Raw genomic sequence first — 26,855 nt, 5'->3', positions numbered from 1 at the left:
CCCTCTCTCTCTACTGTCCAGTTGGCTGGGGGGTCATGAGAACATCCCCTCTCTCTCTACTGTCCAGTTGGCTGGGGGGGTCATGAGAACATCCCCTCTCTCTCTACTGTCCAGTTGGCTGGGGGGGCCATGAGAACATCCCCTCTCTCTCTACTGTCCAGTTGGCTGGGGGAGTCATGAGAACATCCCCTCTCTCTCTACTGTCCAGTTGGCTGGGGGAGCCATGAGAACATCCCCTCTACTGTCCAGTTGGCTGGGGGAGTCATGAGAACATCCCCTCTCTCTCTACTGTCCAGTTGGCTGGGGGAGCCATGAGAACATCCCCTCTACTGTCCAGTTGGCTGGGGGAGTCATGAGAACATCCCCTCTCTACTGTCCAGTTGGCTGGGGGAGTCATGAGAACATCCCCTCTCTCTCTACTGTCCAGTTGGCTGGGGGGGTCATGAGAACATCCCCTCTCTCTCTACTGTCCAGTTGGCTGGGGGAGTCATGAGAACATCCCCTCTCTACTGTCCAGTTGGCTGGGGGAGTCATGAGAAAGAACATCCCCTCTCTCTCTACTGTCCAGTTGGCTGGGGGGGTCATGAGAACATCCCCTCTCTCTCTACTGTCCAGTTGGCTGGGGGAGCCATGAGAACATCCCCTCTACTGTCCAGTTGGCTGGGGAGTCATGAGAACATCCCTCTCTCTCTACTGTCCAGTTGGGGGAGCCATGAGAACATCCCCTCTCTCTACTGTCCAGTTGGCTGGGGGAGTCCTGAGAACATCCCTCTCTACTGTCCAGTTGGCTGGGGGGGTCATGAGAACATCCCCTCTCTCTCTACTGTCCAGTTGGCTGGGGGAGTCATGAGAACATCCCCTCTCTACTGTCCAGTTGGCTGGGGGAGTCATGAGAACATCCCCTCTCTCTACTGTCCAGATGGCTGGGGAGTCATGAGAACATCCCCTCTCTCTACTGTCCAGTTGGCTGGGAGGCATGAGAACATCCCCTCTCTCTCTACTGTCCAGTTGGCTGGGGGAGCCATGAGAACATCCCCTCTCTCTCTACTGTCCAGTTGGCTGGGGGGTCATGAGAACATCCCCTCTCTACTGTCCAGTTGGCTGGGGGAGTCATGAGAACATCCCCTCTCTCTCTACTGTCCAGTTGGCTGGGGGGGTCATGAGAACATCCCCTCTCTACTGTCCAGTTGGCTGGGGGAGTCATGAGAACATCCCTCTCTCTCTACTGTCCAGTTGGCTGGGGGAGTCATGAGAACATCCCTCTCTCTCTACTGTCCAGTTGGCTGGGGGAGTCATGAGAACATCCCCTCTCTCTCTACTGTCCAGTTGGCTGGGGGGTCATGAGAACATCCTCTCTCTCTACTGTCCAGTTGGCTGGGGGAGTCATGAGAACATCCCTCTCTCTCTACTGTCCAGTTGGCTGGGGAGTCATGAGAACATCCCCCTCTCTACTGTCCAGTTGGCTGGGGGAGCCATGAGAACATCCCCTCTCTCTCTACTGTCCAGTTGGCTGGGGGAGTCATGAGAACATCCCCTCTCTACTGTCCAGTTGGCTGGGGGAGTCATGAGAACATCCCCTCTCTCTCTACTGTCCAGTTGGCTGGGGGAGTCATGAGAACATCCCCTCTCTCTCTACTGTCCAGTTGGCTGGGGGAGCCATGAGAACATCCCCTCTCTCTCTCTCTACTGTCCAGTTGGCTGGGGGGGTTATGAGAACATCCCCTCTCTCTCTACTGTCCAGTTGGCTGGGGGAGTCATGAGAACATCCCCTCTCTCTCTACTGTCCAGTTGGCTGGGGGAGTCATGAGAACATCCCCTCTCTACTGTCCAGTTGGCTGGGGGAGCCATGAGAACATCCCCTCTCTCTCTACTGTCCAGTTGGCTGGGAGAGTCATGAGAACATCCCCTCTCTACTGTCCAGTTGGCTGGGGGAGTCATGAGAACATCCCCTCTCTCTCTACTGTCCAGATGGCTGGGGGAGTCATGAGAACATCCCCTCTCTCTCTACTGTCCAGTTGGCTGGGGGAGCCATGAGAACATCCCCTCTCTCTCTACTGTCCAGTTGGCTGGGGGAGCCATGAGAACATCCCCTCTCTCTCTACTGTCCAGTTGGCTGGGGGGGTCATGAGAACATCCCCTCTCTCTCTACTGTCCAGTTGGCTGGGGGAGCCATGAGAACATCCCCTCTACTGTCCAGTTGGCTGGGGGAGTCATGAGAACATCCCCTCTCTCTCTACTGTCCAGTTGGCTGGGGGAGCCATGAGAACATCCCCTCTCTCTCTACTGTCCAGTTGGCTGGGGGAGTCATGAGAACATCCCCTCTCTACTGTCCAGTTGGCTGGGGGGGTCATGAGAACATCCCCTCTCTCTCTACTGTCCAGTTGGCTGGGGGAGTCATGAGAACATCCCCTCTCTACTGTCCAGTTGGCTGGGGGAGTCATGAGAACATCCCCTCTCTCTCTACTGTCCAGATGGCTGGGGGAGTCATGAGAACATCCCCTCTCTCTCTACTGTCCAGTTGGCTGGGGGAGGCATGAGAACATCCCCCTCTCTACTGTCCAGTTGGCTGGGGGAGTCATGAGAACATCCCCTCTCTCTCTACTGTCCAGTTGGCTGGGGGGGTCATGAGAACATCCCCTCTCTACTGTCCAGTTGGCTGGGGGAGTCATGAGAACATCCCCTCTCTCTCTACTGTCCAGTTGGCTGGGGGGTCATGAGAACATCCCCTCTCTCTCTACTGTCCAGTTGGCTGGGGGAGTCATGAGAACATCCCCTCTCTCTCTACTGTCCAGTTGGCTGGGGGAGACATGAGAACATCCCCTCTCTCTCTACTGTCCAGTTGGCTGGGGGAGCCATGAGAACATCCCCTCTCTCTCTACTGTCCAGTTGGCTGGGGGGTCATGAGAACATCCCCTCTCTCTCTACTGTCCAGTTGGCTGGGGGGGTCATGAGAACATCCCCTCTCTCTCTACTGTCCAGTTGGCTGGGGGAGTCATGAGAACATCCCCTCTCTCTCTACTGTCCAGTTGGCTGGGAGAGTCATGAGAACATCCCCTCTCTCTCTACTGTCCAGTTGGCTGGGGGAGTCATGAGAACATCCCCTCTCTCTCTACTGTCCAGTTGGCTGGGGGAGTCATGAGAACATCCCCTCTCTCTCTACTGTCCAGTTGGCTGGGGGAGCCATGAGAACATCCCCTCTCTCTCTACTGTCCAGTTGGCTGGGGGGGTCATGAGAACATCCCCTCTCTCTACTGTCCAGTTGGCTGGGGGAGTCATGAGAACATCCCCTCTCTCTCTACTGTCCAGTTGGCTGGGGGAGTCATGAGAACATCCCCTCTCTACTGTCCAGTTGGCTGGGGGAGCCATGAGAACATCCCCTCTCTCTCTACTGTCCAGTTGGCTGGGGGAGTCATGAGAACATCCCCTCTCTACTGTCCAGTTGGCTGGGGGAGTCATGAGAACATCCCCTCTCTCTCTACTGTCCAGTTGGCTGGGGGAGTCATGAGAACATCCCCTCTCTCTCTACTGTCCAGTTGGCTGGGGGAGCCATGAGAACATCCCCTCTCTCTCTCTCTACTGTCCAGTTGGCTGGGGGGGTCATGAGAACATCCCCTCTCTCTCTACTGTCCAGTTGGCTGGGGGAGTCATGAGAACAGTCCCCTCTCTCTCTACTGTCCAGTTGGCTGGGGGAGTCATGAGAACATCCCCTCTCTCTCTACTGTCCAGTTGGCTGGGGGGTCATGAGAACATCCCCTCTCTACTGTCCAGTTGGCTGGGGGAGTCATGAGAACATCCCCTCTCTACTGTCCAGTTGGCTGGGGCAGTCATGAGAACATCCCCTCTCTCTCTACTGTCCAGTTGGCTGGGGGAGTCATGAGAACATCCCCTCTCTCTCTCTACTGTCCAGTTGGCTGGGGGAGTCATGAGAACATCCCCTCTCTACTGTCCAGTTGGCTGGGGGAGTCATGAGAACATCCCCTCTCTCTCTACTGTCCAGTTGGCTGGGGAGTCATGAGAACATCCCTCTCTCTCTACTGTCCAGTTGGCTGGGGGAGTCATGAGAACATCCCCTCTCTCTCTACTGTCCAGTTGGCTGGGGGAGTCATGAGAACATACTATTAGTGGAGTCCCTAGCAGCAACAACAGTAGTTCCTCCCTACTGTCAGTACAGGGGAGGAGAAAGATCTAGCCACAAACCCGAGCACACTGCTACACAACTCAGTACAGTACAGGAGAGAGATCTAGCCACAAACCCGAGCACACTGCTACACAACTCAGTACAGGAGAGAGATCTAGCCACAAACCCGAGCACACTGCTACACAACTCAGTACAGGAGAGGAGAGAGATCTAGTCACAAACCCGAGCACACTGCTACACAACTCAGTACAGGAGAGAGATCTAGTCACAAACCCGAGCACACTGCTACACAACTCAGTACAGTACAGGAGAGAGATCTAGTCACAAACCCGAGCACACTGCTGCTCAACCAAGACCGCTAAAGTTATGGAGATAAAAAATGAAGTCATCAAATCTAATTGTGTTTGTCACATGCGTTGTAAACAACAGTGGAAGTCTTACTCACTGGCCCTTCACAACAACAGGACTAACAGTGGAAGTCTTACTCACTGGCCCTTCACAACAACAGGACTAACAGTGGAAGTCTTACTCACTGGCCCTTCACAACAACAGGACTAACAGTGGAAGTCTTACTCACTGGCCCTTCGCAACAACAGGACTAACAGTGGAAGTCTTACTCACTGGCCCTTCGCAACAACAGGACTAACAGTGGAAGTCTTACTCACTGGCCCTTCACAACAACAGGACTAACAGTGGAAGTCTTACTCACTGGCCCTTCACAACAACAGGACTAACAGTGGAAGTCTTACTCACTGGCCCTTCACAACAACAGGACTAACAGTGGAAGTCTTACTCACAAGCCCTTCGCAACAACGCAGAGAGACAAATAGAAGTCCACACAAAACAGAACATCAAAAGACAAGGACAGAACTATATACATGAGGTAGATATGTTCCTATAGGTAGGGGTAAAGTGACTAGGCAACAGGAGAGAAACAGTTACAAGGACAGAACTATATACATGAGGTAGATATGTTCCTATAGGTAGGGGTAAAGTGACTAGTCAACAGGAGAGATATACAGTTACAAGGAAATAACTATATACATGAGGTAGATATGTTCCTATAGGTAGGGGTAAAGTGACTAGTCAACAGGAGAGATATACAGTTACAAGGACAGAACTATATACATGAGGTAGATATGTTCCTATAGGTAGGGGTAAAGTGACTAGGCAACAGGAGAGATATACAGTTATTATACAGCGATTGGTGCAAAAAGGGTCAATGAAAATATTCCAGGTAAGCTATTGGTTAACTATTTAACTAATTATTTAGCAGTCTAATAGCTTGGAGGCAGAAGCTGTTCAGGGTCCTGTTGGTTCCAGACTGGTGCATCTTGGGGGAAGGGCCGTTGTCGTGTCCTCTTCACCACTGTGTTGATCTGTGTGGACCATGATAGGTCCTTAGTGATGTGGACACCGAGGGACTTGAAACTCTCGACCCGCTCCACTACAGCCCTGTCAATGTGGATGGGGGGGGGTACTCAGCCCTCCGTTTCATGTAGTCATGGAGCTAAAGCTATAGTCGTGGAGCTAAAGCTATAGTCGTGGAGCTGTAGTCGTGGAGCTAAAGCTGTAGTCGTGGAGCTAAAGCTGTAGTCGTGGAGCTAAAGCTGTAGTCGTGGAGCTAAAGCTGTAGTCGTGGAGCTAAAGCTATAGTCGTAAAGCTGTAGTCGTGGAGCTAAAGCTGTAGTCGTGGAGCTGTAGTCGTGGAGCTAAAGCTGTAGTCGTGGAGCTGTAGTCGTGGAGCTAAAGCTGCAGTCGTGGAGCTAAAGCTGTAGTCGTGGAGCTAAAGCTGTAGTCGTGGAGCTAAAGCTGTAGTCGTGGAGCTAAAGCTGTAGTCGTGGAGCTGGAGCTGTAGTCGTGGAGGAGCTGTAGTCGTGGAGCTGTAGTCGTGGAGCTAAAGCTGTAGTCGTGGTGCTGTAGTCGTGGAGCTAAAGCTGTAGTCGTGGTGCTGTAGTCGTGGAGCTAAAGCTATAGTCGTGGAGCTGGAGCTGTAGTCGTGGAGCTGTAGTCGTGGAGCTGTAGTCGTAAAGCTGGAGTCGTGGAGCTAAAGCTGTAGTCGTGGAGCTAAAGCTGTAGTTGTAGTCGTGGTGCTGTAGTCGTGGAGCTAAACCTGTAGTCGTGGAACTAAAGCTGTAGTCGTGGAGCTAAAGCTGTAGTCGTGGTGCTGTAGTCGTGGAGCTAAAGCTATAGTCGTGGAGCTGGAGCTGTAGTCGTGGAGCTGTAGTCGTGGAGCTGTAGTCGTAAAGCTGTAGTCGTGGAGCTAAAGCTGTAGTCGCGGTGCTGTAGTCGTGGAGCTAAAGCTGTAGTCGTGGAGCTAAAGCTGTAGTCGTGGAGCTAAAGCTGTAGTCGTGGTGCTAAAGCTGTAGTCGTGGTGCTAAAGCTGTAGTCGTGGTGCTGTAGTCGTGGAGCTAAAGCTATAGTCGTGGAGCTGGAGCTGTAGTCGTGGAGCTATAGTCGTGGAGCTGTAGTCGTGGTGCTGTAGTCGTGGAGCTAAAGCTGTAGTCGTGGTGCTGTAGTCGTGGAGCTAAAGCTGTAGTCGTGGTGCTGTAGTCGTGGAGCTAAAGCTGTAGTCGTGGAGCTAAAGCTGTAGTCGTGGAGCTAAAGCTGTAGTCGTGGAGCTGTAGTCGTAAAGCTGTAGTCGTGGAGCTAAAGCTGTAGTCGTGGTGCTGTAGTCGTGGAGCTGTAGTCGTGGAGCTAAAGCTATAGTCGTGGAGCTGGAGCTGTAGTCGTGGAGCTGTAGTCGTAAAGCTGTAGTCGTGGAGCTAAAGCTGTAGTCGTGGAGCTAAAGCTGTAGTCGTGGTGCTGTAGTCGTCGAGCTGTAGTCGTGGAGCTAAAGCTATAGTCGTGGAGCTAAAGCTGTAGTCGTGGAGCTAAAGCTGTAGTCGTGGAGCTAAAGCTGTAGTCATGGAGCTAAAGCTGTAGTCGTGGTGCTGTAGTCGTGGAGCTAAATCTGTAGTCGTGGAGCTAAAGCTGTAGTCATGGAGCTAAAGCTGTAGTCATGGAGCTAAAGCTGTAGTCGTGGTGCTGTAGTCGTGGAGCTAAATCTGTAGTCGTGGAGCTAAAGCTGTAGTCATGGAGCTAAAGCTGTAGTCATGGAGCTAAAGCTGTAGTCGTGGTGCTGTAGTCGTGGAGCTAAATCTGTAGTCGTGGAGCTAAATCTGTAGTCGTGGAGCTAAAGCTGTAGTCATGGAGCTAAATCTGCAGTCGTGGAGCTAAAGCTGTAGTCATGGAGCTCATACAGACAGACAGGGACAGCTAACAGGAGAGTAACTGCAGCAGGGAACACGACAGACGGAGAGAGACGGGCCGTAGCACTAGCAGGCTTCCAGCCCACAGCCCTCTGACTGACAGGATAAGGGCTCTTTGTTTTGAGAAAAACAAAATGGCCCCCGCTGCCTGTCTGAACCCCAGTCAACGACACAGAGCAGTTTGTTTTACAATTCAACAAGTCTACATTTTCATGGTTTTGCTGCTGAACTGTCTAGGGAGGGAAACATTACCCTGGTTTCCACGTTACAAGGTTTTGTGACAAAGGTTGCTTGTTTTCCTGTGTCCCTCACCCCTAAGCCCGAGGGCCCAGGTCTACCCTGACTGACTAACACCATAATAGAAACCAGAGAGAGAGAACTAGGTGCAGCCCAGCCCCAGAATGAAGGGTCAGGTTGCAGCTCACACACATACAAGGATGCAGGGTATTGCCACGTCAACACACACAGGGCACACATGATACAACATCCCTAGATGTCTGTCACCATTGTTTCATTCACACCTTTACTCCACACACATACAGAGACGCATACAAAGCTCTCCCTCACCTTCCATTTGGCAAATCTGACTGTTTTGCGAGCACAGACTGTGGAATGTGTTCCGGGATTTATCTGATGGTATTGACGAGTTTACCACATCAGTCACCAGTTTCATTAATAAGTGCATCGACAGTGCCATCCCCACAGTGACCGTACGTACATTTCCAAACCAGAAAGCCATGGATTACAGGCAACATCCGCACTGAGCTAAAGGCTAGAGCTGCCGCTTCCAAGGACGGGACACTAACCAGGACGCTAATAAAAGAAACCTGCTATGCCATCAAGCAGGCAAAGCACCCATACAGGACTAAGATCAAATCCTACCACACCAGCTCTGACGCTCGTCGGATGTGGCAGGGCTTGCAAACTATCACAGATTACATTGGGAAATCGAGCCGCGAGCTGTCTAGTGATGCAAGCCCAGCAGATGAGCTAAATGACTTCTATGCTCACTTCGAGGAAATCAACACTGAACCAAGCGTGAGAGCACCAGCTGTTCCGGACGACTGTGATCTCACTCTCTGTAGCTAATGTGAGTAAGACCTTTAAACATGTTAACATTAACAAGACCGCGGGGCCAGAGATTACCAGGACGCATACAAGAGCATGCACTGATCAGATGGCAAGTCTCGTCACTGACATTTTCAACCCGTCCCCGACTCAGTCTGTAATACCAACATGTTTCAAGCAGACCACCATCCCTGTGCCCAAGAACACCAAGATAACTTGTCTAGCACTGTTTATTCTGAGTTATATGTACATCTACCTCAATTACCTCGTACCCTTGCACATCGACTCAGCACTCGTACCTCTTGTACACTGAGTGTACAAAACATTAGGAACACATTCCTAATATCGAGTTGCATTCCCTTTTGCCCCCCAGAACAGCCTCAATTCGTTAGGAAATGGACTCTACAAGGTGTTGAAGGCGTTCCACAGGGATGCTGGCCCATGTTGATGCCAACGCTTCCCACAGTTGTGTCCAGTTGGCTGGATGTCCTTTTGGTGGTGGACCATTCTTGATACACACAGGAAAACTGTTGAGCGTGAAAACCCCAGCAGCGTTACAGTTCTTGACACACTCAAACCGGTGCGCCTGGCACCTACTACTAATACCCGGATCAAAAGGCAATCTGTTGTCTTGACATCAATAAGGGGTCATAGCTTTCTCCTGGATTCACCTGGTCAGTCTGTCAAATCAAATATTTTTTTTCGTCACATGCACCGAATACAACAAGTGTAGACCTTGTCGTGAAAATGCTTGCTTACAAGCCCTTAACCAACAGTGTACAAAACAAATGGAGGTGGGGGGGTCAATGTAAATAGTCCGGTGGCCATTTTATTAATTGTTCAGCAGTCTTATGGCTTGTGGGTAGAAGCTGTTTAGAAACCTCTTGGACCTAGACTTGGCGCTCCAGTACCGCTTGCCGTGCGGTAGCAGAGAGAACAGTCTATGACTTGGATGTCTGGAGTCTCTGACAATTTTTTGGTCTTTCCTCTGACACTGCCTGGTATAGAGGTCCTGGATGGCAGGAAGCTTGGCCCCAGTGATGTGCTGGGCCGTACGCACTACCCTCTGTCATGGAAAGAGCAGATGTTCCTAATGTTTTGATCACTCTGTGCTATATGTTATCGTCACTCGTTGTGTATCTATTATTAGCCCTGTTGTGAGGAATAAAACACAGTTAGTTAGTCCTGTTGTGAGGAATAAAACACAGTTAGTTAGTCCTGTTGTGAGGAATAAAACACAGTTAGTTAGTCCTGTTGTGAGGAATAAAACACAGTTAGTTAGTCCTGTTGTGAGGAATAAAACACATTTAGTTAGTCCTGTTGTGAGGAATAAAACACAGTTAGTCCTGTTGTGAGGAATAAAACACAGTTAGTCCTGTTGTGAGGAATAAAACAGTTAGTCCTGTTGTGAGGAATAAAACACATTTAGTTAGTCCTGTTGTGACAAATAAAACACAGTTAGTTAGTCCTGTTGTGAGGAATAAAACAGTTAGTCCTGTTGTGAGGAATAAAACCCATTTAGTTAGTCCTGTTGTGAGGAATAAAACACATTTTGAATTGAGAGCCACAGTCACAGAATGAGGGTTCGTCTAGCACGCACACACACACACACACACACACACACACACGGTAATGCCACATCAATCACAGTAATGAAAATATACCCAAGGCAGTAACACAACACATGTTCAGGTCCAGCAGCAGAGTGGAGTTGACATCATTACCCAGAATGAACCTGGGTATCTGAAGAACTACATACTTGGTGCTGGTATATGGTATCGATACAACATCCCTAGACGTTGCCCTCTGTCGGCCAATGAGGCGTTAAACTACTAATCTGGAAGCTGTAATAACTCGAATAAGAGATAACCCTCGCTAACACGTAAAGTCGCCCCCCAGCCAGCCTACCTGTCTGTCTGACCGCCCCCCAGCCTACCTGTCTGTCTGACCGCCCCCCAGCCTACCTGTCTGTGGTGACGGAGTGCTGTCATTGTTTGGTCTGTCTTACGGAGGGATCCTATTTAACACATTCCCAGGTCGTAGGCGGTATACCATATAGCGGGGTATTTGGAAAAAGCCACGGGAATGGTTATTCCAATACATTTTAATATTTGTAGATAATCTTAATCATTTTAAATAATGAAAAAGTATTGTAGAAAAGTTGAGCCAGTCACGTGTTTGTTTGTAAAGCGAGCTGGCCAATCAGTAGCCTTCTATATCGACTAATGAGTCTCTGTTATTGTAATTAGAGGGTCTATGTGATTGGGCTATTAGTTTGGTATTTTTGGTTGTTGTTGAATTCTGCTCGATGGCCTTTTCTTATGCTTTTAGCACCCCCTTGTGTGCTCTGCCGGTATTACCGCAAATCCCGGTATGAGAAAAATCAGGATACCGCCCAAGATTACCAGGCTGTTAACGAGCACTAGAGGAAACGGAAGGAAGAGGATGGCCCCATTCACATCGACGGGGTTCTGCTCTGCCTAACACCATGGTACGTAAAAATTAAAATAAAAACTATTCCTTTGTTATTTGAAGATCACGACTTCTCACTACGTGTCGTTATCTCGAGATCATCCAAAAGTACCACACGTCATTTCATTTGTTCAGATGTACGATAACCACCTCATCAAGGAGCCCAGTGGCTACATTGATCTGATAACCACCTCATCAAGGAGCCCAGTGGCTACATTGATCTGATAACCACCTCATCAAGGAGCCCAGTGGCTACATTGATCTGATAACCACCTCATCAAGGGGCCCTGTGGCTACATTGATCTGATAACCACCTCATCAAGGAGCCCTGTGGTTACATTGATCTGATAACCACCTCATCAAGGGGCCCTGTGGCTACATTGATCTGATAACCACCTCATCAAGGAGCCCCTGTGGCTACATTGATCTGATAACCACCTCATCAAGGAGCCCCTGTGGCTACATTGATCTGATAACCACCTCATCAGGGAGCCCCTGTGGCTACATTGATCTGATAACCACCTCATCAAGGAGCCCAGTAGCTACATTGATCTGATAACCACCTCATCAAGGAGCCCCTGTGGCTACATTGATCTGATAACCACCTCATCAAGGAGCCCAGTGGCTACATTGATCTGATAACCACCTCATCAGGGAGCCCCTGTGGCTACATTGATCTGATAACCACCTCATCAAGGAGCCCCTGTGGCTACATTGATCTGATAACCACCTCATCAAGGAGCCCTGTGGTTACATTGATCTGATAACCACCTCATCAAGGAGCCCTGTGGCTACATTGATCTGATAACCACCTCATCAAGGAGCCCTGTGGTTACATTGATCTGATAACCACCTCATCAAGGGGCCCTGTGGCTACATTGATCTGATAACCACCTCATCAAGGAGCCCTGTGGTTACATTGATCTGATAACCACCTCATCAAGGAGCCCAGTGGCTACATTGATCTGATAACCACCTCATCAAGGAGCCCAGTGGCTACATTGATCTGATAACCACCTCATCAAGGAGCCCAGTGGCTACATTGATCTGATAACCACCTCATCAAGGAGCCCAGTGGTTACATTGATCTGATAACCACCTCATCAAGGAGCCCAGTGGTTACATTGATCTGATAACCACCTCATCAAGGAGCCCTGTGGCTACATTGATCTGATAACCACCTCATCAAGGAGCCCAGTGGCTACATTGATCTGATAACCACCTCATCAAGGAGCCCAGTGGTTACATTGATCTGATAACCACCTCATCAAGGAGCCCAGTGGTTACATTGATCTGATAACCACCTCATCAAGGAGCCCTGTGGCTACATTGATCTGATAACCACCTCATCAAGGAGCCCTGTGGCTACATTGATCTGATAACCACCTCATCAAGGAGCCCAGTGGTTACATTGATCTGATAACCACCTCATCAAGGAGCCCAGTGGTTACATTGATCTGATAACCACCTCATCAAGGAGCCCTGTGGCTACATTGATCTGATAACCACCTCATCAAGGAGCCCTGTGGCTACATTGATCTGATAACCACCTCATCAAGGAGCCCAGTGGTTACATTGATCTGATAACCACCTCATCAAGGAGCCCAGTGGCTACATTGATCTGATAACCACCTCATCAAGGAGCCCTGTGGCTACATTGATCTGATAACCACCTCATCAAGGAGCCCAGTGGCTACATTGATCTGATAACCACCTCATCAAGGAGCCCAGTGGCTACATTGATCTGATAACCACCTCATCAAGGAGCCCAGTGGCTACATTGATCTGATAACCACCTCATCAAGGAGCCCTGTGGCTACATTGATCTGATAACCACCTCATCAAGGGGCCCTGTGGCTACATTGATCTGATAACCACCTCATCAAGGAGCCCAGTGGTTACATTGATCTGATAACCACCTCATCAAGGAGCCCTGTGGTTACATTGATCTGATAACCACCTCATCAAGGAGCCCTGTGGCTACATTGATCTGATAACCACCTCATCAAGGAGCCCTGTGGCTACATTGATCTGATAACCACCTCATCAAGGAGCCCAGTGGCTACATTGATCTGATAACCACCTCATCAAGGAGCCCAGTGGCTACATTGATCTGATAACCACCTCATCAAGGAGCCCAGTGGCTACATTGATCTGATAACCACCTCATCAAGGAGCCCTGTGGCTACATTGATCTGATAACCACCTCATCAAGGAGCCCTGTGGTTACATTGATCTGATAACCACCTCATCAAGGAGCCCAGTGGCTACATTGATCTGATAACCACCACATCAAGGAGCCCAGTGGTTACATTGATCTGATAACCACCTCATCAAGGAGCCCTGTGGCTACATTGATCTGATAACCACCTCATCAAGGAGCCCAGTGGCTACATTGATCTGATAACCACCTCATCAAGGAGCCCTGTGGCTACATTGATCTGATAACCACCTCATCAAGGAGCCCTGTGGTTACATTGATCTGATATCCACCTCATCAGGGAGCCCTGATCACAATGCACTGATAACCACCTCATCAAGGAGCCCTGTGATCACAATGCACTGATAACCACCTCATCAAGGAGCCCTGTGGCTACATTGATCTGATAACCACCTCATCAAGGAGCCCTGTGGCTACATTGATCTGATAACCACCTCATCAAGGACTCGTAGGGCATTTTAGCCAGCAGCATCCTGATTTATCAGCCTCCGGGGCTTCTACTGAATCTGATCAGCCTGTCAGGAACGGAGCTCACCCACTCTGTACATGTGAATATCTATAAAACAAGGAGTGTTCCTTTATGCACGCTAACAACCAGCATAGATAGCTAATATGACTACCTAACTAAAACTAGCTCACTCACAAGACTAGCTGCGTTGTTGCTTGCATGCGATTGGCTGTGGGTCTTAGGAGTGTCACACCCCCTGGGAGACAGTGCTGCCTGTCAGGTATTGTTCAGGGCTTAAATGCCCCACAAGGGCTCAGATGCCCCCAAGAGCTCTTAGTTCAAGGTAAGGGACATTTAGCTTGCTAACATTCTTACTTATAAATTGATAAGGAGCTCGCAACACAAATGAAAGCATGATGTTAGCATGAAATGTACCATCACTTAGTGTCGTAATCCATGAAAACATATGTGCTGATCCACGTTGAGGTCTGCTGCCTCAGCCTTACTGTCAATCTATCATCAATACGGGATCTCCAATTTACAGAGTTGCTCCTGATCTCCACAAAGGCAGCGAGATGGGGAGCGAGAGGAGGGGAGGAGAGGGGAGAGGAGGGGAGGAGACGACAAGCAGGGGAGGAGAGGGCAGAGGAGGGGAGGAGACGACAAGCAGGGGAGGAGGAGGAGACGACAAGCAGGGGAGGAGGAGGAGACGACAAGCAGGGGAGGAGGAGGAGACGACAAGGAGGGGGAGGAGGAGGAGACGACAAGCAGGGGGAGGAGGAGACGACAAGCAGGGGAGGAGGAGGAGACGACAAGCAGGGGAGGAGGAGGAGACGACAAGCAGGGGAGGAGGAGGAGACGACAAGCAGGGGAGGAGGAGGAGACGACAAGCAGGGGAGGAGGAGGAGACGACAAGCAGGGGAGGAGGAGGAGACGACAAGCAGGGGAGGAGGAGGAGACGACAAGCAGGGGACGACAAGCAGGGGACGACATGTGCTCCAATCACAGGCATGGTACATGAGGCATGAGCCAACCTCCCGCCAGCTCCACAGCCCAGCCATGTGCTCCAATCACAGGCATGGTACATGAGGCATGAGCCATGCCAACCTCCCGGCAGCGTAATCTCTCTCAGGCATCCAGGATTACTAATGTTTCCAACTAACTACTGTTCAGGGCTGGTGGCACAGCCCGCACGTGGGCCCTCTGACAACAGTGGACATCTGCTAAACCCTATGAAGTTGAATACCTTTGGAAACATTGACATTCCTGCAGCGATGGTAACATTCCAATAAGATGCTAGAGTGTGTGGAGAAAACTAACGTCATCGGCAGATATCTGTCACTGTGTTTACTTACAGCTGTGCAGCAAACAGCCGGCTCATCTTGGCCACGTGTTGGTTGTCACAGTCTTGGTCATCATTGTCCTGTTGGTCCTGTCCTGTGCTGTGGCTGAGACTGTGCTTCCTCTTGCCGGGGCTGATGGGAGGAGGACCTGTCCGGTGACTATGGTTGGTGCCGCCAGATGATGACAGGGACATGGACTGGTGCATCCTGGGGTCACCTCGCAGGGCTGCCTCGCCTGGAGATATAGATATATATATATATAGATATATAGATATAGATATATAGATATAGATATATAGATATAGATATATAGATATATATATAGATATATATATATATATATATATATATATAGAGAGAGAGATATATAGAGAGAGACAGAGAGAGATATAGATATAGATATAGAGAGATATAGATATAGAGAGATATAGATATAGAGAGATATAGATATATAGAGATATAGATATATAGAGATATAGATATAGATATAGAGAGATATAGATATGATATAGATATAGAGAGATATAGAGAGATATATATAGATAGAGAGATATAGATATAGAGAGATATAGAGATAGAGAGGATAGAGAGAAAGAGAGACAGGAGAGAAAGAGAGACAGAGGAGAGAAAGAGAGAGACAGAGGAGAGAAAGAGAGACAGAGGAGAGAAAGAGAGAGAGACAGAGGAGAGAAAGAGAGAGAGACAGAGAGACAGACAACATTTAGAATCTTGTTCTCAAATTTTGGAGTTTATCTCCAACATTAAAACATAGCTGTCCTCACTGCCTAAGACTGACCTTCTCCAGAGACATGCCCAGTACATCCCACACAATCACAGCAAGGAAAACCCCTCTACAACAACACTACAACCGCTCAGAGAAACAAACACCGGAATTTAAACTGTGCAAACTCTTCCAATTCAACCTAATTCCACGTGTGATTCCAGGAATATGGTTGAACCAAGTGACCGATGCGGTCAGACAGTAAAAAGTGATTCTCTAATTTCTCATTTTTCTACAGCACCGATGGAATATTTCAGCCAGATTACAGATCAGTACTTCACTACGGTGTTACAAACACCACACAGATTATGTTTTATTGCCTTGTATAGCATCAAAACGTCCGGGAAACATTGTAAAAAATCAACACTTTGCTGAATGTTGAATGGCCTGGTAGGTCTGCAGGAAAACTGGGTTTGAAAGGTTTGAAAACATGTTAAAATACATGTTGTATGCTGTTCCTTCTTGGTCCCAGAAAATAGCAAAGCATATCAGAGAGTTCAGTGTGTGTGTGTGTGTGTGTGTGTAGGAGAGGTGGGGGGGGGGCGACAGGAAAAGTACTACTGGCAATATGTATGCATGGGGACTTTCCACTATTAGAGAGTTTAGCCCACTCACTCAACTCTGGGAAGCATTTTACTGAGCAGAGTTTACGTGCCATGTGAAACATTTCAAAGCAGATCATCACAACACACACACAATGTCCATGAACAACGCACAGCATTGTTCACCTAACCAATTCACAGTAGTCACACTGTTAAACAAGGCCTGGGGGGGGGGGGGTCATACAACTCAATGCAACGTATTGTTCACAGAAATAAAATAAAAAACGAAATACCAGGAAAAACAATCCAGTCCTTTCTTATTGGGGAACAATTGAAACAACAAGTATTGAAATGGAACTCCGAGCATTTAGAATGTCTAGAATGTGCAGAGAGAGGGAGCCTTCAAAACAAGCGTGAAATGGAACTAAGAGCATTTAGAATGTCTAGAATGTGCAGAGAGAGGGAGCCTTCAAAACAAGCGTGAAATGGAACTAAGAGCATTTAGAATGTCTAGAATGTGCAGAGAGAGGGAGCCTTCTAAACAAGCGTGAAATGGAACTAAGAGCATTTAGAATGTCTAGAATGTGCAGAGAGGGAGCCTTCTAAACAAGCGTGAAATGGAACTAAGAGCATTTAGAATGTCTAGAATGTGCAGAGAGAGGGAGCCTTCTAAACAAGCGTGAAATGGAACTCAGAGCATTTAGAATGTCTAGAATGTGCAGAGAGGGAGCCTTCTAAACAAGCGTGAAATGGAACTCAGAGCATTTAGAATGTCTAGAATGTGCAGAGGGAGCCTTCTAAACAAGCGTGAAATGGAACTCAGAGCATTTAGAATGTCTAGAATGTGCAGAGGGAGCCTTCTAAACAAGCGTGAAATGGAACTCAGAGCATTTAGAATGTCTAGAATGTGCAGAGAGGGAGCCTTCTAAACAAGCGTGAAATGGAACTAAGAGCATTTAGAATGTCTAGAATGTGCAGAGAGAGGGAGCCTTCTAAACAAGCGTGAAATGGAACTCAGAGCATTTAGAATGTCTAGAATGTGAAGAGAGAGGGAGCCTTCTAAACAAGCGTGAAATGGAACTAAGAGCATTTAGAATGTCTAGAATGTGCAGAGAGGGAGCCTTCTAAACAAGCGGCCCATTTTCCTGACTGGCGTGTTTCTGCTCGTCTGAGAGAGCTCCATGGCAACGGAGGTGACATCATTGTTTTTGGCAGGAGGGGGGAAGAGAGAGAGCGAGAGAGCGAGAGAGAGAAAAATTGAGAAGAGAGCGAGAGGAAGAGGTAATTAAGAGAATAGTTTAGTGGGCCGGCCTGACTTTAACCAGCCACTAACAGCGCAGCCTACAAGCTACAGCCTATAATTTTTTTTAAATATTTTTTTAAATTTGAAGTCAGTTAATTAAGAACAAATTCTTATTTTCAATGACGGCCTAGGAACAGTGGGTTAACTGCCTGTTCAGGGGCAGAACGACAGATTTGTACCTTGTCAGCTCGGGGATTCGAACTTGCAACCTTTCGGTTACTAGTCCAACGCTCTAACCACCTGGCTATGAGCTACAAATTACAGCCTATAAGCTACAAAACAATGAGTACAAATGTCAACAATGTACACTGAAACGGGACTTCATAAACGTTTATTCACAGGACGACAAGTAGAGATGTAACGATTCACCAATATGCCTAGATAAGAGTGCATTGGTCCTCAGAACCCAATCGACCGCTCAGAAAACCGGTTCAATCCGATTCAAAATGTAACAAACTGATCCAAATGTAGCAAGACGGTTTAGATCATATCGACCATTCTACCCGGTCCGACACCCGGTCCGACACCGACACCCGGTCCGACACCCGGTCCGACACCCCGGTCCGACACCCCGGTCCGACACCCCGGTCCGACACCCCGGTCCGACACCCGGTCCGACACCCGGTCCGACACCCGGTCCGACACCCGGTCAAATCAAATGTTATGTCACATGCTCCGAACACAGTGAAATGAAACTTACCCTTAACCAACAACGCAACAAGTGTTAAGAAAGTCTATACTAAATAAAAAACTGAACAATAAATGAAAATAGAAAAATAACAATTACAGAGCAACAATATAATAACAGAAACAAGGATGTAATATATACTGAACCAGTCAAAAGGCTTCGCCTAGATAGAGAGAGATATAGAGAGAGATGTGGGCACAGGTTAGTTGATGTAATATATACAGAACCAGTCAAAAGGCCTCGCCTGGATAGAGAGAGATATAGAGAGAGATGTGGGCACAGGTTAGTTGATGTAATATATACAGAACCAGTCAAAAGGCCTCGCCTGGATAGAGAGAGATATAGAGAGAGATGTGGGCACAGGTTAGTTGATGTAATATATACAGAACCAGTCAAAAGGCCTCGCCTGGATAGAGAGAGATATAGAGAGAGATGTGGGCACAGGTTAGTTGATGTAATATATACAGAACCAGTCAAAAGGCCTCGCCTGGATAGAGAGAGATATAGAGAGAGATGTGGGCACAGGTTAGTTGATGTAATATATACAGAACCAGTCAAAGGCCTCGCCTGGATAGAGAGAGATATAGAGAGAGATGTGGGCACAGGTTAGTTGATGTAATATATACAGAACCAGTCAAAAGGCCTCGCCTGGATAGAGAGAGATATAGAGAGAGATGTGGGCACAGGTTAGTTGATGTAATATATACAGAACCAGTCAAAAGGCCTCGCCTGGATAGAGAGAGATATAGAGAGAGATGTGGGCACAGGTTAGTTGATGTAATATATACAGAACCAGTCAAAAGGCCTCGCCTGGATAGAGAGAGATATAGAGAGAGATGTGGGCACAGGTTAGTTGATGTAATATATACAGAACCAGTCAAAAGGCCTCGCCTGGATAGAGAGAGATATAGAGAGAGATGTGGGCACAGGTTAGTTGATGTAATATATACAGAACCAGTCAAAAGGCCTCGCCTGGATAGAGAGAGATATAGAGAGAGATGTGGGCACAGGTTAGTTGATGTAATATATACAGAACCAGTCAAAAGGCCTCGCCTGGATAGAGAGAGATATAGAGAGAGATGTGGGCACAGGTTAGTTGATGTAATATATACTGAACCAGTCAAAAGGCCTCGCCTGGATAGAGAGAGATATAGAGAGAGATGTGGGCACAGGTTAGTTGATGTAATATATACAGAACCAGTCAAAAGGCCTCGCCTGGATAGAGAGAGATATAGAGAGAGATGTGGGCACAGGTTAGTTGATGTAATATATACAGAACCAGTCAAAAGGCCTCGCCTGGATAGAGAGAGATATAGAGAGAGATGTGGGCACAGGTTAGTTGATGTAATATATACAGAACCAGTCAAAAGGCCTCGCCTGGATAGAGAGAGATATAGAGAGAGATGTGGGCACAGGTTAGTTGATGTAATATATACAGAACCAGTCAAAAGGCCTCGCCTGGATAGAGAGAGATATAGAGAGAGATGTGGGCACAGGTTAGTTGATGTAATATATACTGAACCAGTCAAAAGGCCTCGCCTGGATAGAGAGAGATATAGAGAGAGATGTGGGCACAGGTTAGTTGATGTAATATATACAGAACCAGTCAAAAGGCCTCGCCTGGATAGAGAGATATAGAGAGAGATGTGGGCACAGGTTAGTTGATGTAATATATACAGAACCAGTCAAAAGGCCTCGCCTGGATAGAGAGAGATATATAGAGAGATGTGGGCACAGGTTAGTTGATGTAATATATACAGAACCAGTCAAAAGGCCTCGCCTGGATAGAGAGATATAGAGAGAGATGTGGGCACAGGTTAGTTGATGTAATATATACAGAACCAGTCAAAAGGCCTCGCCTGGATAGAGAGAGATATAGAGAGAGATGTGGGCACAGGTTAGTTGATGTAATATATACAGAACCAGTCAAAAGGCCTCGCCTGGATAGAGAGATATAGAGAGAGATGTGGGCACAGGTTAGTTGATGTAATATATACAGAACCAGTCAAAAGGCCTCGCCTGGATAGAGAGATATAGAGAGAGATGTGGGCACAGGTTAGTTGATGTAATATATACAGAACCAGTCAAAAGGCCTCGCCTGGATAGAGAGAGATATAGAGAGAGATGTGGGCACAGGTTAGTTGATGTAATATATACAGAACCAGTCAAAAGGCCTCGCCTGGATAGAGAGAGATATAGAGAGAGATGTGGGCACAGGTTAGTTGATGTAATATATACTGAACCAGTCAAAAGGCCTCGCCTGGATAGAGAGAGATATAGAGAGAGATGTGGGCACAGGTTAGTTGATGTAATATATACAGAACCAGTCAAAAGTTTGGACACCTCATTCCAGGGTTATTTATTTTATTTTTTTACCATTTTCTACATTGTAAAATAATAGTGAAGACTATGTAAACAAAAAAACTCCAGACTATGTAATAAAAAACATGTAGTAACCAAAAGTGTTAACCAAATCTAAATATATTTGCTATATTTATTTGAGATACTTCAAAACAGCCACCCTTCGCCTTGATGACAGCATTGCACACTCTTGGCATTCTCTCAACCAGCTTCATGAGGTAGTCACCTGGAATGCATTTCAATTAACAGTGTGCCTTGTTAAAAGTTCATTTGCGGAATTTATGTCCTTCTTAATGAGTTTGAGCCAATCAGTTGTGTTGTGACAAGGTATGGGTGGTATACAGAAGATTGCCCTATTTGATAAAATACCAAGTCCATATTATGGCAAGAACAGCTCAAATAAGCAAAGAGAAATGACAGTCCATCATTACTTTAAGACATGAAGGTCAGTCAATACGGAATATTTCAAGAACTTTGAGAGTTTCTTCAAGTACAGTCTCAAAAACCATCAAGGTCTGTGATGAAACTGGCTCTCATGAGGACCGCCACAGGAAAGGCAGACCCAGAGTTACCTCTGCTGCAGAGGATAAGTTCATTAGAGTTACCAGCCTCAGAAATTGCAGCCCAAATAAATGCTTCAAAGTTCAAGTAACAGACACATCTCAACATCAACTCTTCAAAGTAGAGGTCGACCGATTAATCGGAATGGCCGATTAATTAGGGCCGATTTCAAGTTTTCATAGCAATCAGAAATCGGTATTTTTGGGCGCCGATAAAAAAAAATATATATTTTTACACCTTTATTTAACTAGGCAAGTCAGTTAAGAACAAATTCTTATTGACAATGACGGCCTAGGAACGGTGGGTGAACTGCCTTGTTCAGGGGCAGAACTACAGATTTATACCTTGTCAGCTCAGGGGATCCAATCTTGCAACCTTACAGTTAACTAGTCCAACGCTCTAACCACCTGCCTCTCATTGCACTCCACGAGGAGCCTGCCTGTTACGCGAATGCAGTAGAAGCCAAGGTAAGTTGCTAGCTAGCATTAAACTAATCTTATAAACAACAATCAATCAACGACTGTCATTGCTCCAATGTGTACTTAACCATAAACATCAAAGCCTTTCTTAAAATCAATACACAAGTATATATTTTTAAACCTGCATATTTAGCTAAAATAAATCCAGGTTAGCAGGCAATATTAACCAGGTGAAATTGTGTCAATTCTCTTGCGTTCATTGCACGCAGAATCAGGGTATTTGCAACAGTTCGGGCCGCCTGTCTCTTTGCGAACTAATTTTCCAGAATTTTACGTAATTATGACATAACATAGAGAATGTCTTGATCTACTTCCAATAAGGTCTGTGTTTCGTGCTTAAACCGCCTCAGCGTTTTGATACCCGTGTAAATCTCACTAGGATAAGGTAACGTTCGTCAAAATATTTTCATAAATCCACTCTACAAAAAAAAAAATGATCTTCGCTTATATTTACCGTAATTTCCGGACTATAAGCCGCTACTTTATTCCCACGCTTTGAACCTCGCGGTTTATACAATGATGCGGCTAATTTATGGATTTTTCCCGCTTTCACAAGATTCGTGCTGCCAAAAAAACTGAGCACCGTCACATAATGTGACGTAAATCGAGTGCGCTCAAACTTCCCATCATTCTGATTACGGTAGTATTTTGTCACCCTCATCATGGCAAAGACACGGAGAAATGCATATGATGCAGCTTTCAAGTTGAAGGCGATCGATCTGGCTGTTGGAAAAGGAAATAGAGCTGCTGCACGGGAGCTTGGCCTTAATGAGTCGATGATAAGACGTTGGAAACAGCAGCGTGAGGAACTGACTCAGTGCAGAAAGACAACAAAAGCTTTCAGAGGGAAGAAAAGCAGATGGCCCAAAGTATTTGCAGCCACTCGACATCAGTGTAAATCGTGCATTTAAGGTGGCGCTCCGTGTTCAGTGGGAGGCTTGGATGACAAGTGGGGAGAAATCCTTCACTAAAACGGGCCCAGGCGAAGAGCATCTTATGGTCAAGTCTGCCAGTGGGTCCTGACAACGTGGAGTATTGTCAAAAAATCCACTATCATCAACGGGTTTGGAAAGGCTGGACTGCTGCGTGTTGAAGGGGGCAGCATGAGCTCAGCGGGGTATTTGCCTCCGGATGAAAGTGACGAGAGCGACAATGAAAACGATCCAACATCGGATGAAGCAATTCTGAGGCTATTCAACTCCGACACCGAAGGAGATGACTTCAGTGGTTTCAGTGCACAGGAGGAGGAAGATAGTGACCAATGACTTTCTTGGTAGGCTACTGTTTAATTTTTGTTACAAGCCGTGTTTCGTTTAAAGGCTGTGTAAAGTTCATTTGTTTCAATGTACCGGTAGGCACCTGCGGCTTATAGACATGTTTCAATGTACCGGTAGGCACCTGCGGCTTATAGACATGTTTCAATGTACCGGTAGGCACCTGGCTTATAGACATGTTTCAATGTACCGGTAGGCACCTGGCTTATAGACATGTTTCAATGTACCGGTAGGCACCTGGCTTATAGACATGTTTCAATGTACCGGTAGGCACCTGGTTTATAGACATGTTTCAATGTACCGGTAGGCACCTGGCTTATAGACATGTTTCAATGTACCGGTAGGCACCTGCGGTTTATAGACATGTTTCAATGTACCGGTAGGCACCTGCACCTGGCTTATAGACATGTTTCAATGTACCGGTAGGCACCTGGCTTATAGACATGTTTCAATGTACCGGTAGGCACCTGGCTTATAGACATGTTTCAATGTACCGGTAGGCACCTGGCTTATAGACATGTTTCAATGTACCGGTAGGCACCTGGCTTATAGACATGTTTCAATGTACGGTAGGCACCTGGCTTATAGACATGTTTCAATGTACCGGTAGGCACCTGGCTTATAGACATGTTTCAATGTACCGGTAGGCACCTGGCTTATAGACATGTTTCATGTTTCACATGTTTCAATGTACCGGTAGGCACCTGCGGCTTATAGACATGTTTCAATGTACCGGTAGGCACCTGGCTTATAGACATGTTTCAATGTACCGGTAGGCACCTGGTTTATAGACATGTTTCAATGTAGGCACCGGTAGGCACCTGGTTTATAGACATGTTTCAATGTACCGGTAGGCACCTGGCTTATAGACATGTTTCAATGTGCACCGGGGTAGGCACCTGGCTTATAGGCACCTGGCTTATAGACATGTTTCAATGTACCGGTAGGCACCTGGCTTATAGACATGTTTCAATGTACCGGTAGGCACCTGGCTTATAGACATGTTTCAATGTACCGGTAGGCACCTGGCTTATAGACATGTTTCAATGTACCGGTAGGCACCTGGCTTATAGACATGTTTCAATGTACCGGTAGGCACCTGGCTTATAGACATGTTTCAATGTGTAGGCACCCGGCTTATAGACATGTTTCACGGTAGGCACCTGGCTTATAGACATGTTTCAATGTACCGGTAGGCACCTGGCTTATAGACATGTTTCAATGTACCGGTAGGCACCTGGCTTATAGACATGTTTCAATGTACCGGTAGGCACCTGGCTTATAGACATGTTTCAATGTAGGCACCTGGCTTATAGACATGTTTCACCGGTGGCACCTTATAGACATGTTTCAATGTACGGTAGGCACCTGGCTTATAGACATGTTTCAATGTACCGGTAGGCACCTGGCTTATAGACATGTTTCAATTCGGTAGGCACCTGCTTATAGACATGTTTCAATGTACCGGTAGGCACCTGGCTTATAGACATGTTTCAATGTGTAGGCACCTGGCTTATAGACATGTTTCAATGTACCGGTAGGCACCTGGCTTATAGACATGTTTCAATGTACCGGTAGGCACCTGGCTTATAGACATGTTTCAATGTACCGGTAGGCACCTGGCTTATAGACATGTTTCAATGCTTATAGACATGTTTCAATGTAGTAGGCACCTGGCTTATAGACATGTTTCAATGTACCGGTAGGCACCTGGCTTATAGACATGTTTCCTGGCACCTTATAGACATGTTTCAATGTACCGGTAGGCACCTGGCTTATAGACATGTTTCAATGTACCGGTAGGCACCTGGCTTATAGACATGTTTCAATGTACCGGTAGGCACCTGGCTTATAGACATGTTTCAATGTACCGGTAGGCACCTGGCTTATAGACATGTTTCAATGTACCGGTAGGCACCTGGCTTATAGACATGTTTCAATGTACCGGTAGGCACCTGGCTTATAGACATGTTTCCCGGTAGGCACCTGGCTTATAGACATGTTTCAATGTACCGGTAGGCACCTGGCTTATAGACATGTTTCAATGTACCGGTAGGCACCTGGCTTATAGACATGTTTCAATGTACCGGTAGGCACCTGGCTTATAGACATGTTTCAATGTACCGGTAGGCACCTGGCTTATAGACATGTTTCAATGTACCGGTAGGCACCTGGCTTATAGACATGTTTCAATGTACCGGTAGGCACCTGGCTTATAGACATGTTTCAATGTACCGGTAGGCACCTGGCTTATAGACATGTTTCAATGTACCGGTAGGCACCTGGCTTATAGACATGTTTCAATTATAGACATGTTTCAATGTACCGGTAGGCACCTGGCTTATAGACATGTTTCAATGTACCGGTAGGCACCTGGCTTATAGACATGTTTCAATGTACCGGTAGGCACCTGGCTTATAGACATGTTTCAATGTAGGCACCTGGGCTTATAGACATGTTTCAACCTAGGCACCTGGCTTATAGACATGTTTCAATGTACCGGTAGGCACCTGGCTTATAGACATGTTTCAATGTACCGGTAGGCACCTGGCTTATAGACATGTTTCAATGGGCACCGGTAGGCACCTGGCTTATAGACATGTTTCAATGTACCGGTAGGCACCTGGCTTATAGACATGTTTTTCAGGCATGCTTATAGACATGTTTCAATGGTAGGCACCTGGCTTATAGACATGTTTCAATGTACCGGTAGGCACCTGGCTTATAGACATGTTTCAATGTACCGGTAGGCACCTGGCTTATAGACATGTTTCAACCTGTAGGCACCTGGCTTATAGACATGTTTCAATGTACCGGTAGGCACCTGGCTTATAGACATGTTTCAATGTACCGGTAGGGCTTATAGACACAATGGCTTATAGACATGTTTCAATGTACCGGTAGGCACCTGGCTTATAGACATGTTTCAATGTACCGGTAGGCACCTGGCTTATAGACATGTTTCAATGTACCGGTAGGCACCTGGCTTATAGACATGTTTCAATGGCAGTAGGCACCTGGCTTATAGACATGTTTCAATGTACCGGTAGGCACCTGGCTTATAGACATGTTTCAATGTACCGGTAGGCACCTGGCTTATAGACATGTTTCAATGTACCGGTAGGCACCTGGCTTATAGACATGTTTCAATGTACCGGTAGGCACCTGGCTTATAGACATGTTTCAATGTACCGGTAGGCACCTGGCTTATAGACATGTTTCAATGTACCGGTAGGCACCTGGCTTATAGACATGTTTCAATGTACCCGGTAGGCACCTGGCTTATAGACATGTTTCAATGTACCGGTAGGCACCTGGCTTATAGACATGTTTCAATGTACCGGTAGGCACCTGGCTTATAGACATGTTTCAATGTACCGGTAGGCACCTGGCTTATAGACATGTTTCAATGTACCGGTAGGCACCTGGCTTATAGACATGTTTCAATGTACCGGTAGGCACCTGGCTTATAGACATGTTTCAATGTACCCGTAGGCACCTGGGTTTATAGACATGTTTCAATGTACCGGTAGGCACCTGGCTTATAGACATGTTTCAATGTACCGGTAGGCACCTGGCTTATAGACATGTTTCAAATAGGCACCTGGCTTATAGACATGTTTCAATGTACCAGTGTAGGCACCTGGTTTATAGACATGTTTCAATGTACCGGTAGGCACCTGGCTTATAGACATGTTTCAATGTACCGGGGCACCTGGCTTATAGACCTGGCTTATAGACATGTTTCAATGTGTAGGCACCTGGCTTATAGACATGTTTCAATGTACCGGTAGGCACCTGGCTTATAGACATGTTTCAATGTACCGGTAGGCACCTGGCTTATAGACATGTTTCAATGTACGGTAGGCACCTGGCTTATAGACATGTTTCAAGACATGTTTCAATGTTTCAATGTACCGGTAGG

General features: G+C 47.1%; 1 protein-coding gene across 2 annotated transcripts in view; it reads right to left on the bottom strand.

Moving 5' to 3' along the window:
- The window catches only part of vgll4b (vestigial-like family member 4b), a 127,068-nt gene that overhangs the window by 23,845 nt on the left and 76,368 nt on the right, over nt 1-26,855 (bottom strand). For both annotated transcript variants that reach the window (XM_065004474.1, XM_065004471.1), the window contains one exon: nt 14,954-15,176. In XM_065004474.1, coding sequence (XP_064860546.1) covers nt 14,954-15,176 — 223 coding nt within the window. The remainder of the gene's footprint in view (nt 1-14,953; nt 15,177-26,855) is intronic.

The sequence above is a fragment of the Oncorhynchus nerka genome, linkage group LG2 (assembly GCF_034236695.1).
Source record: "Oncorhynchus nerka isolate Pitt River linkage group LG2, Oner_Uvic_2.0, whole genome shotgun sequence".
In the NCBI taxonomy this organism is placed as follows: domain Eukaryota; kingdom Metazoa; phylum Chordata; class Actinopteri; order Salmoniformes; family Salmonidae; genus Oncorhynchus; species Oncorhynchus nerka.
Note: the sequence above shows the minus strand (reverse complement) of the source record. Positions and strands in the feature narration are given on the sequence as shown.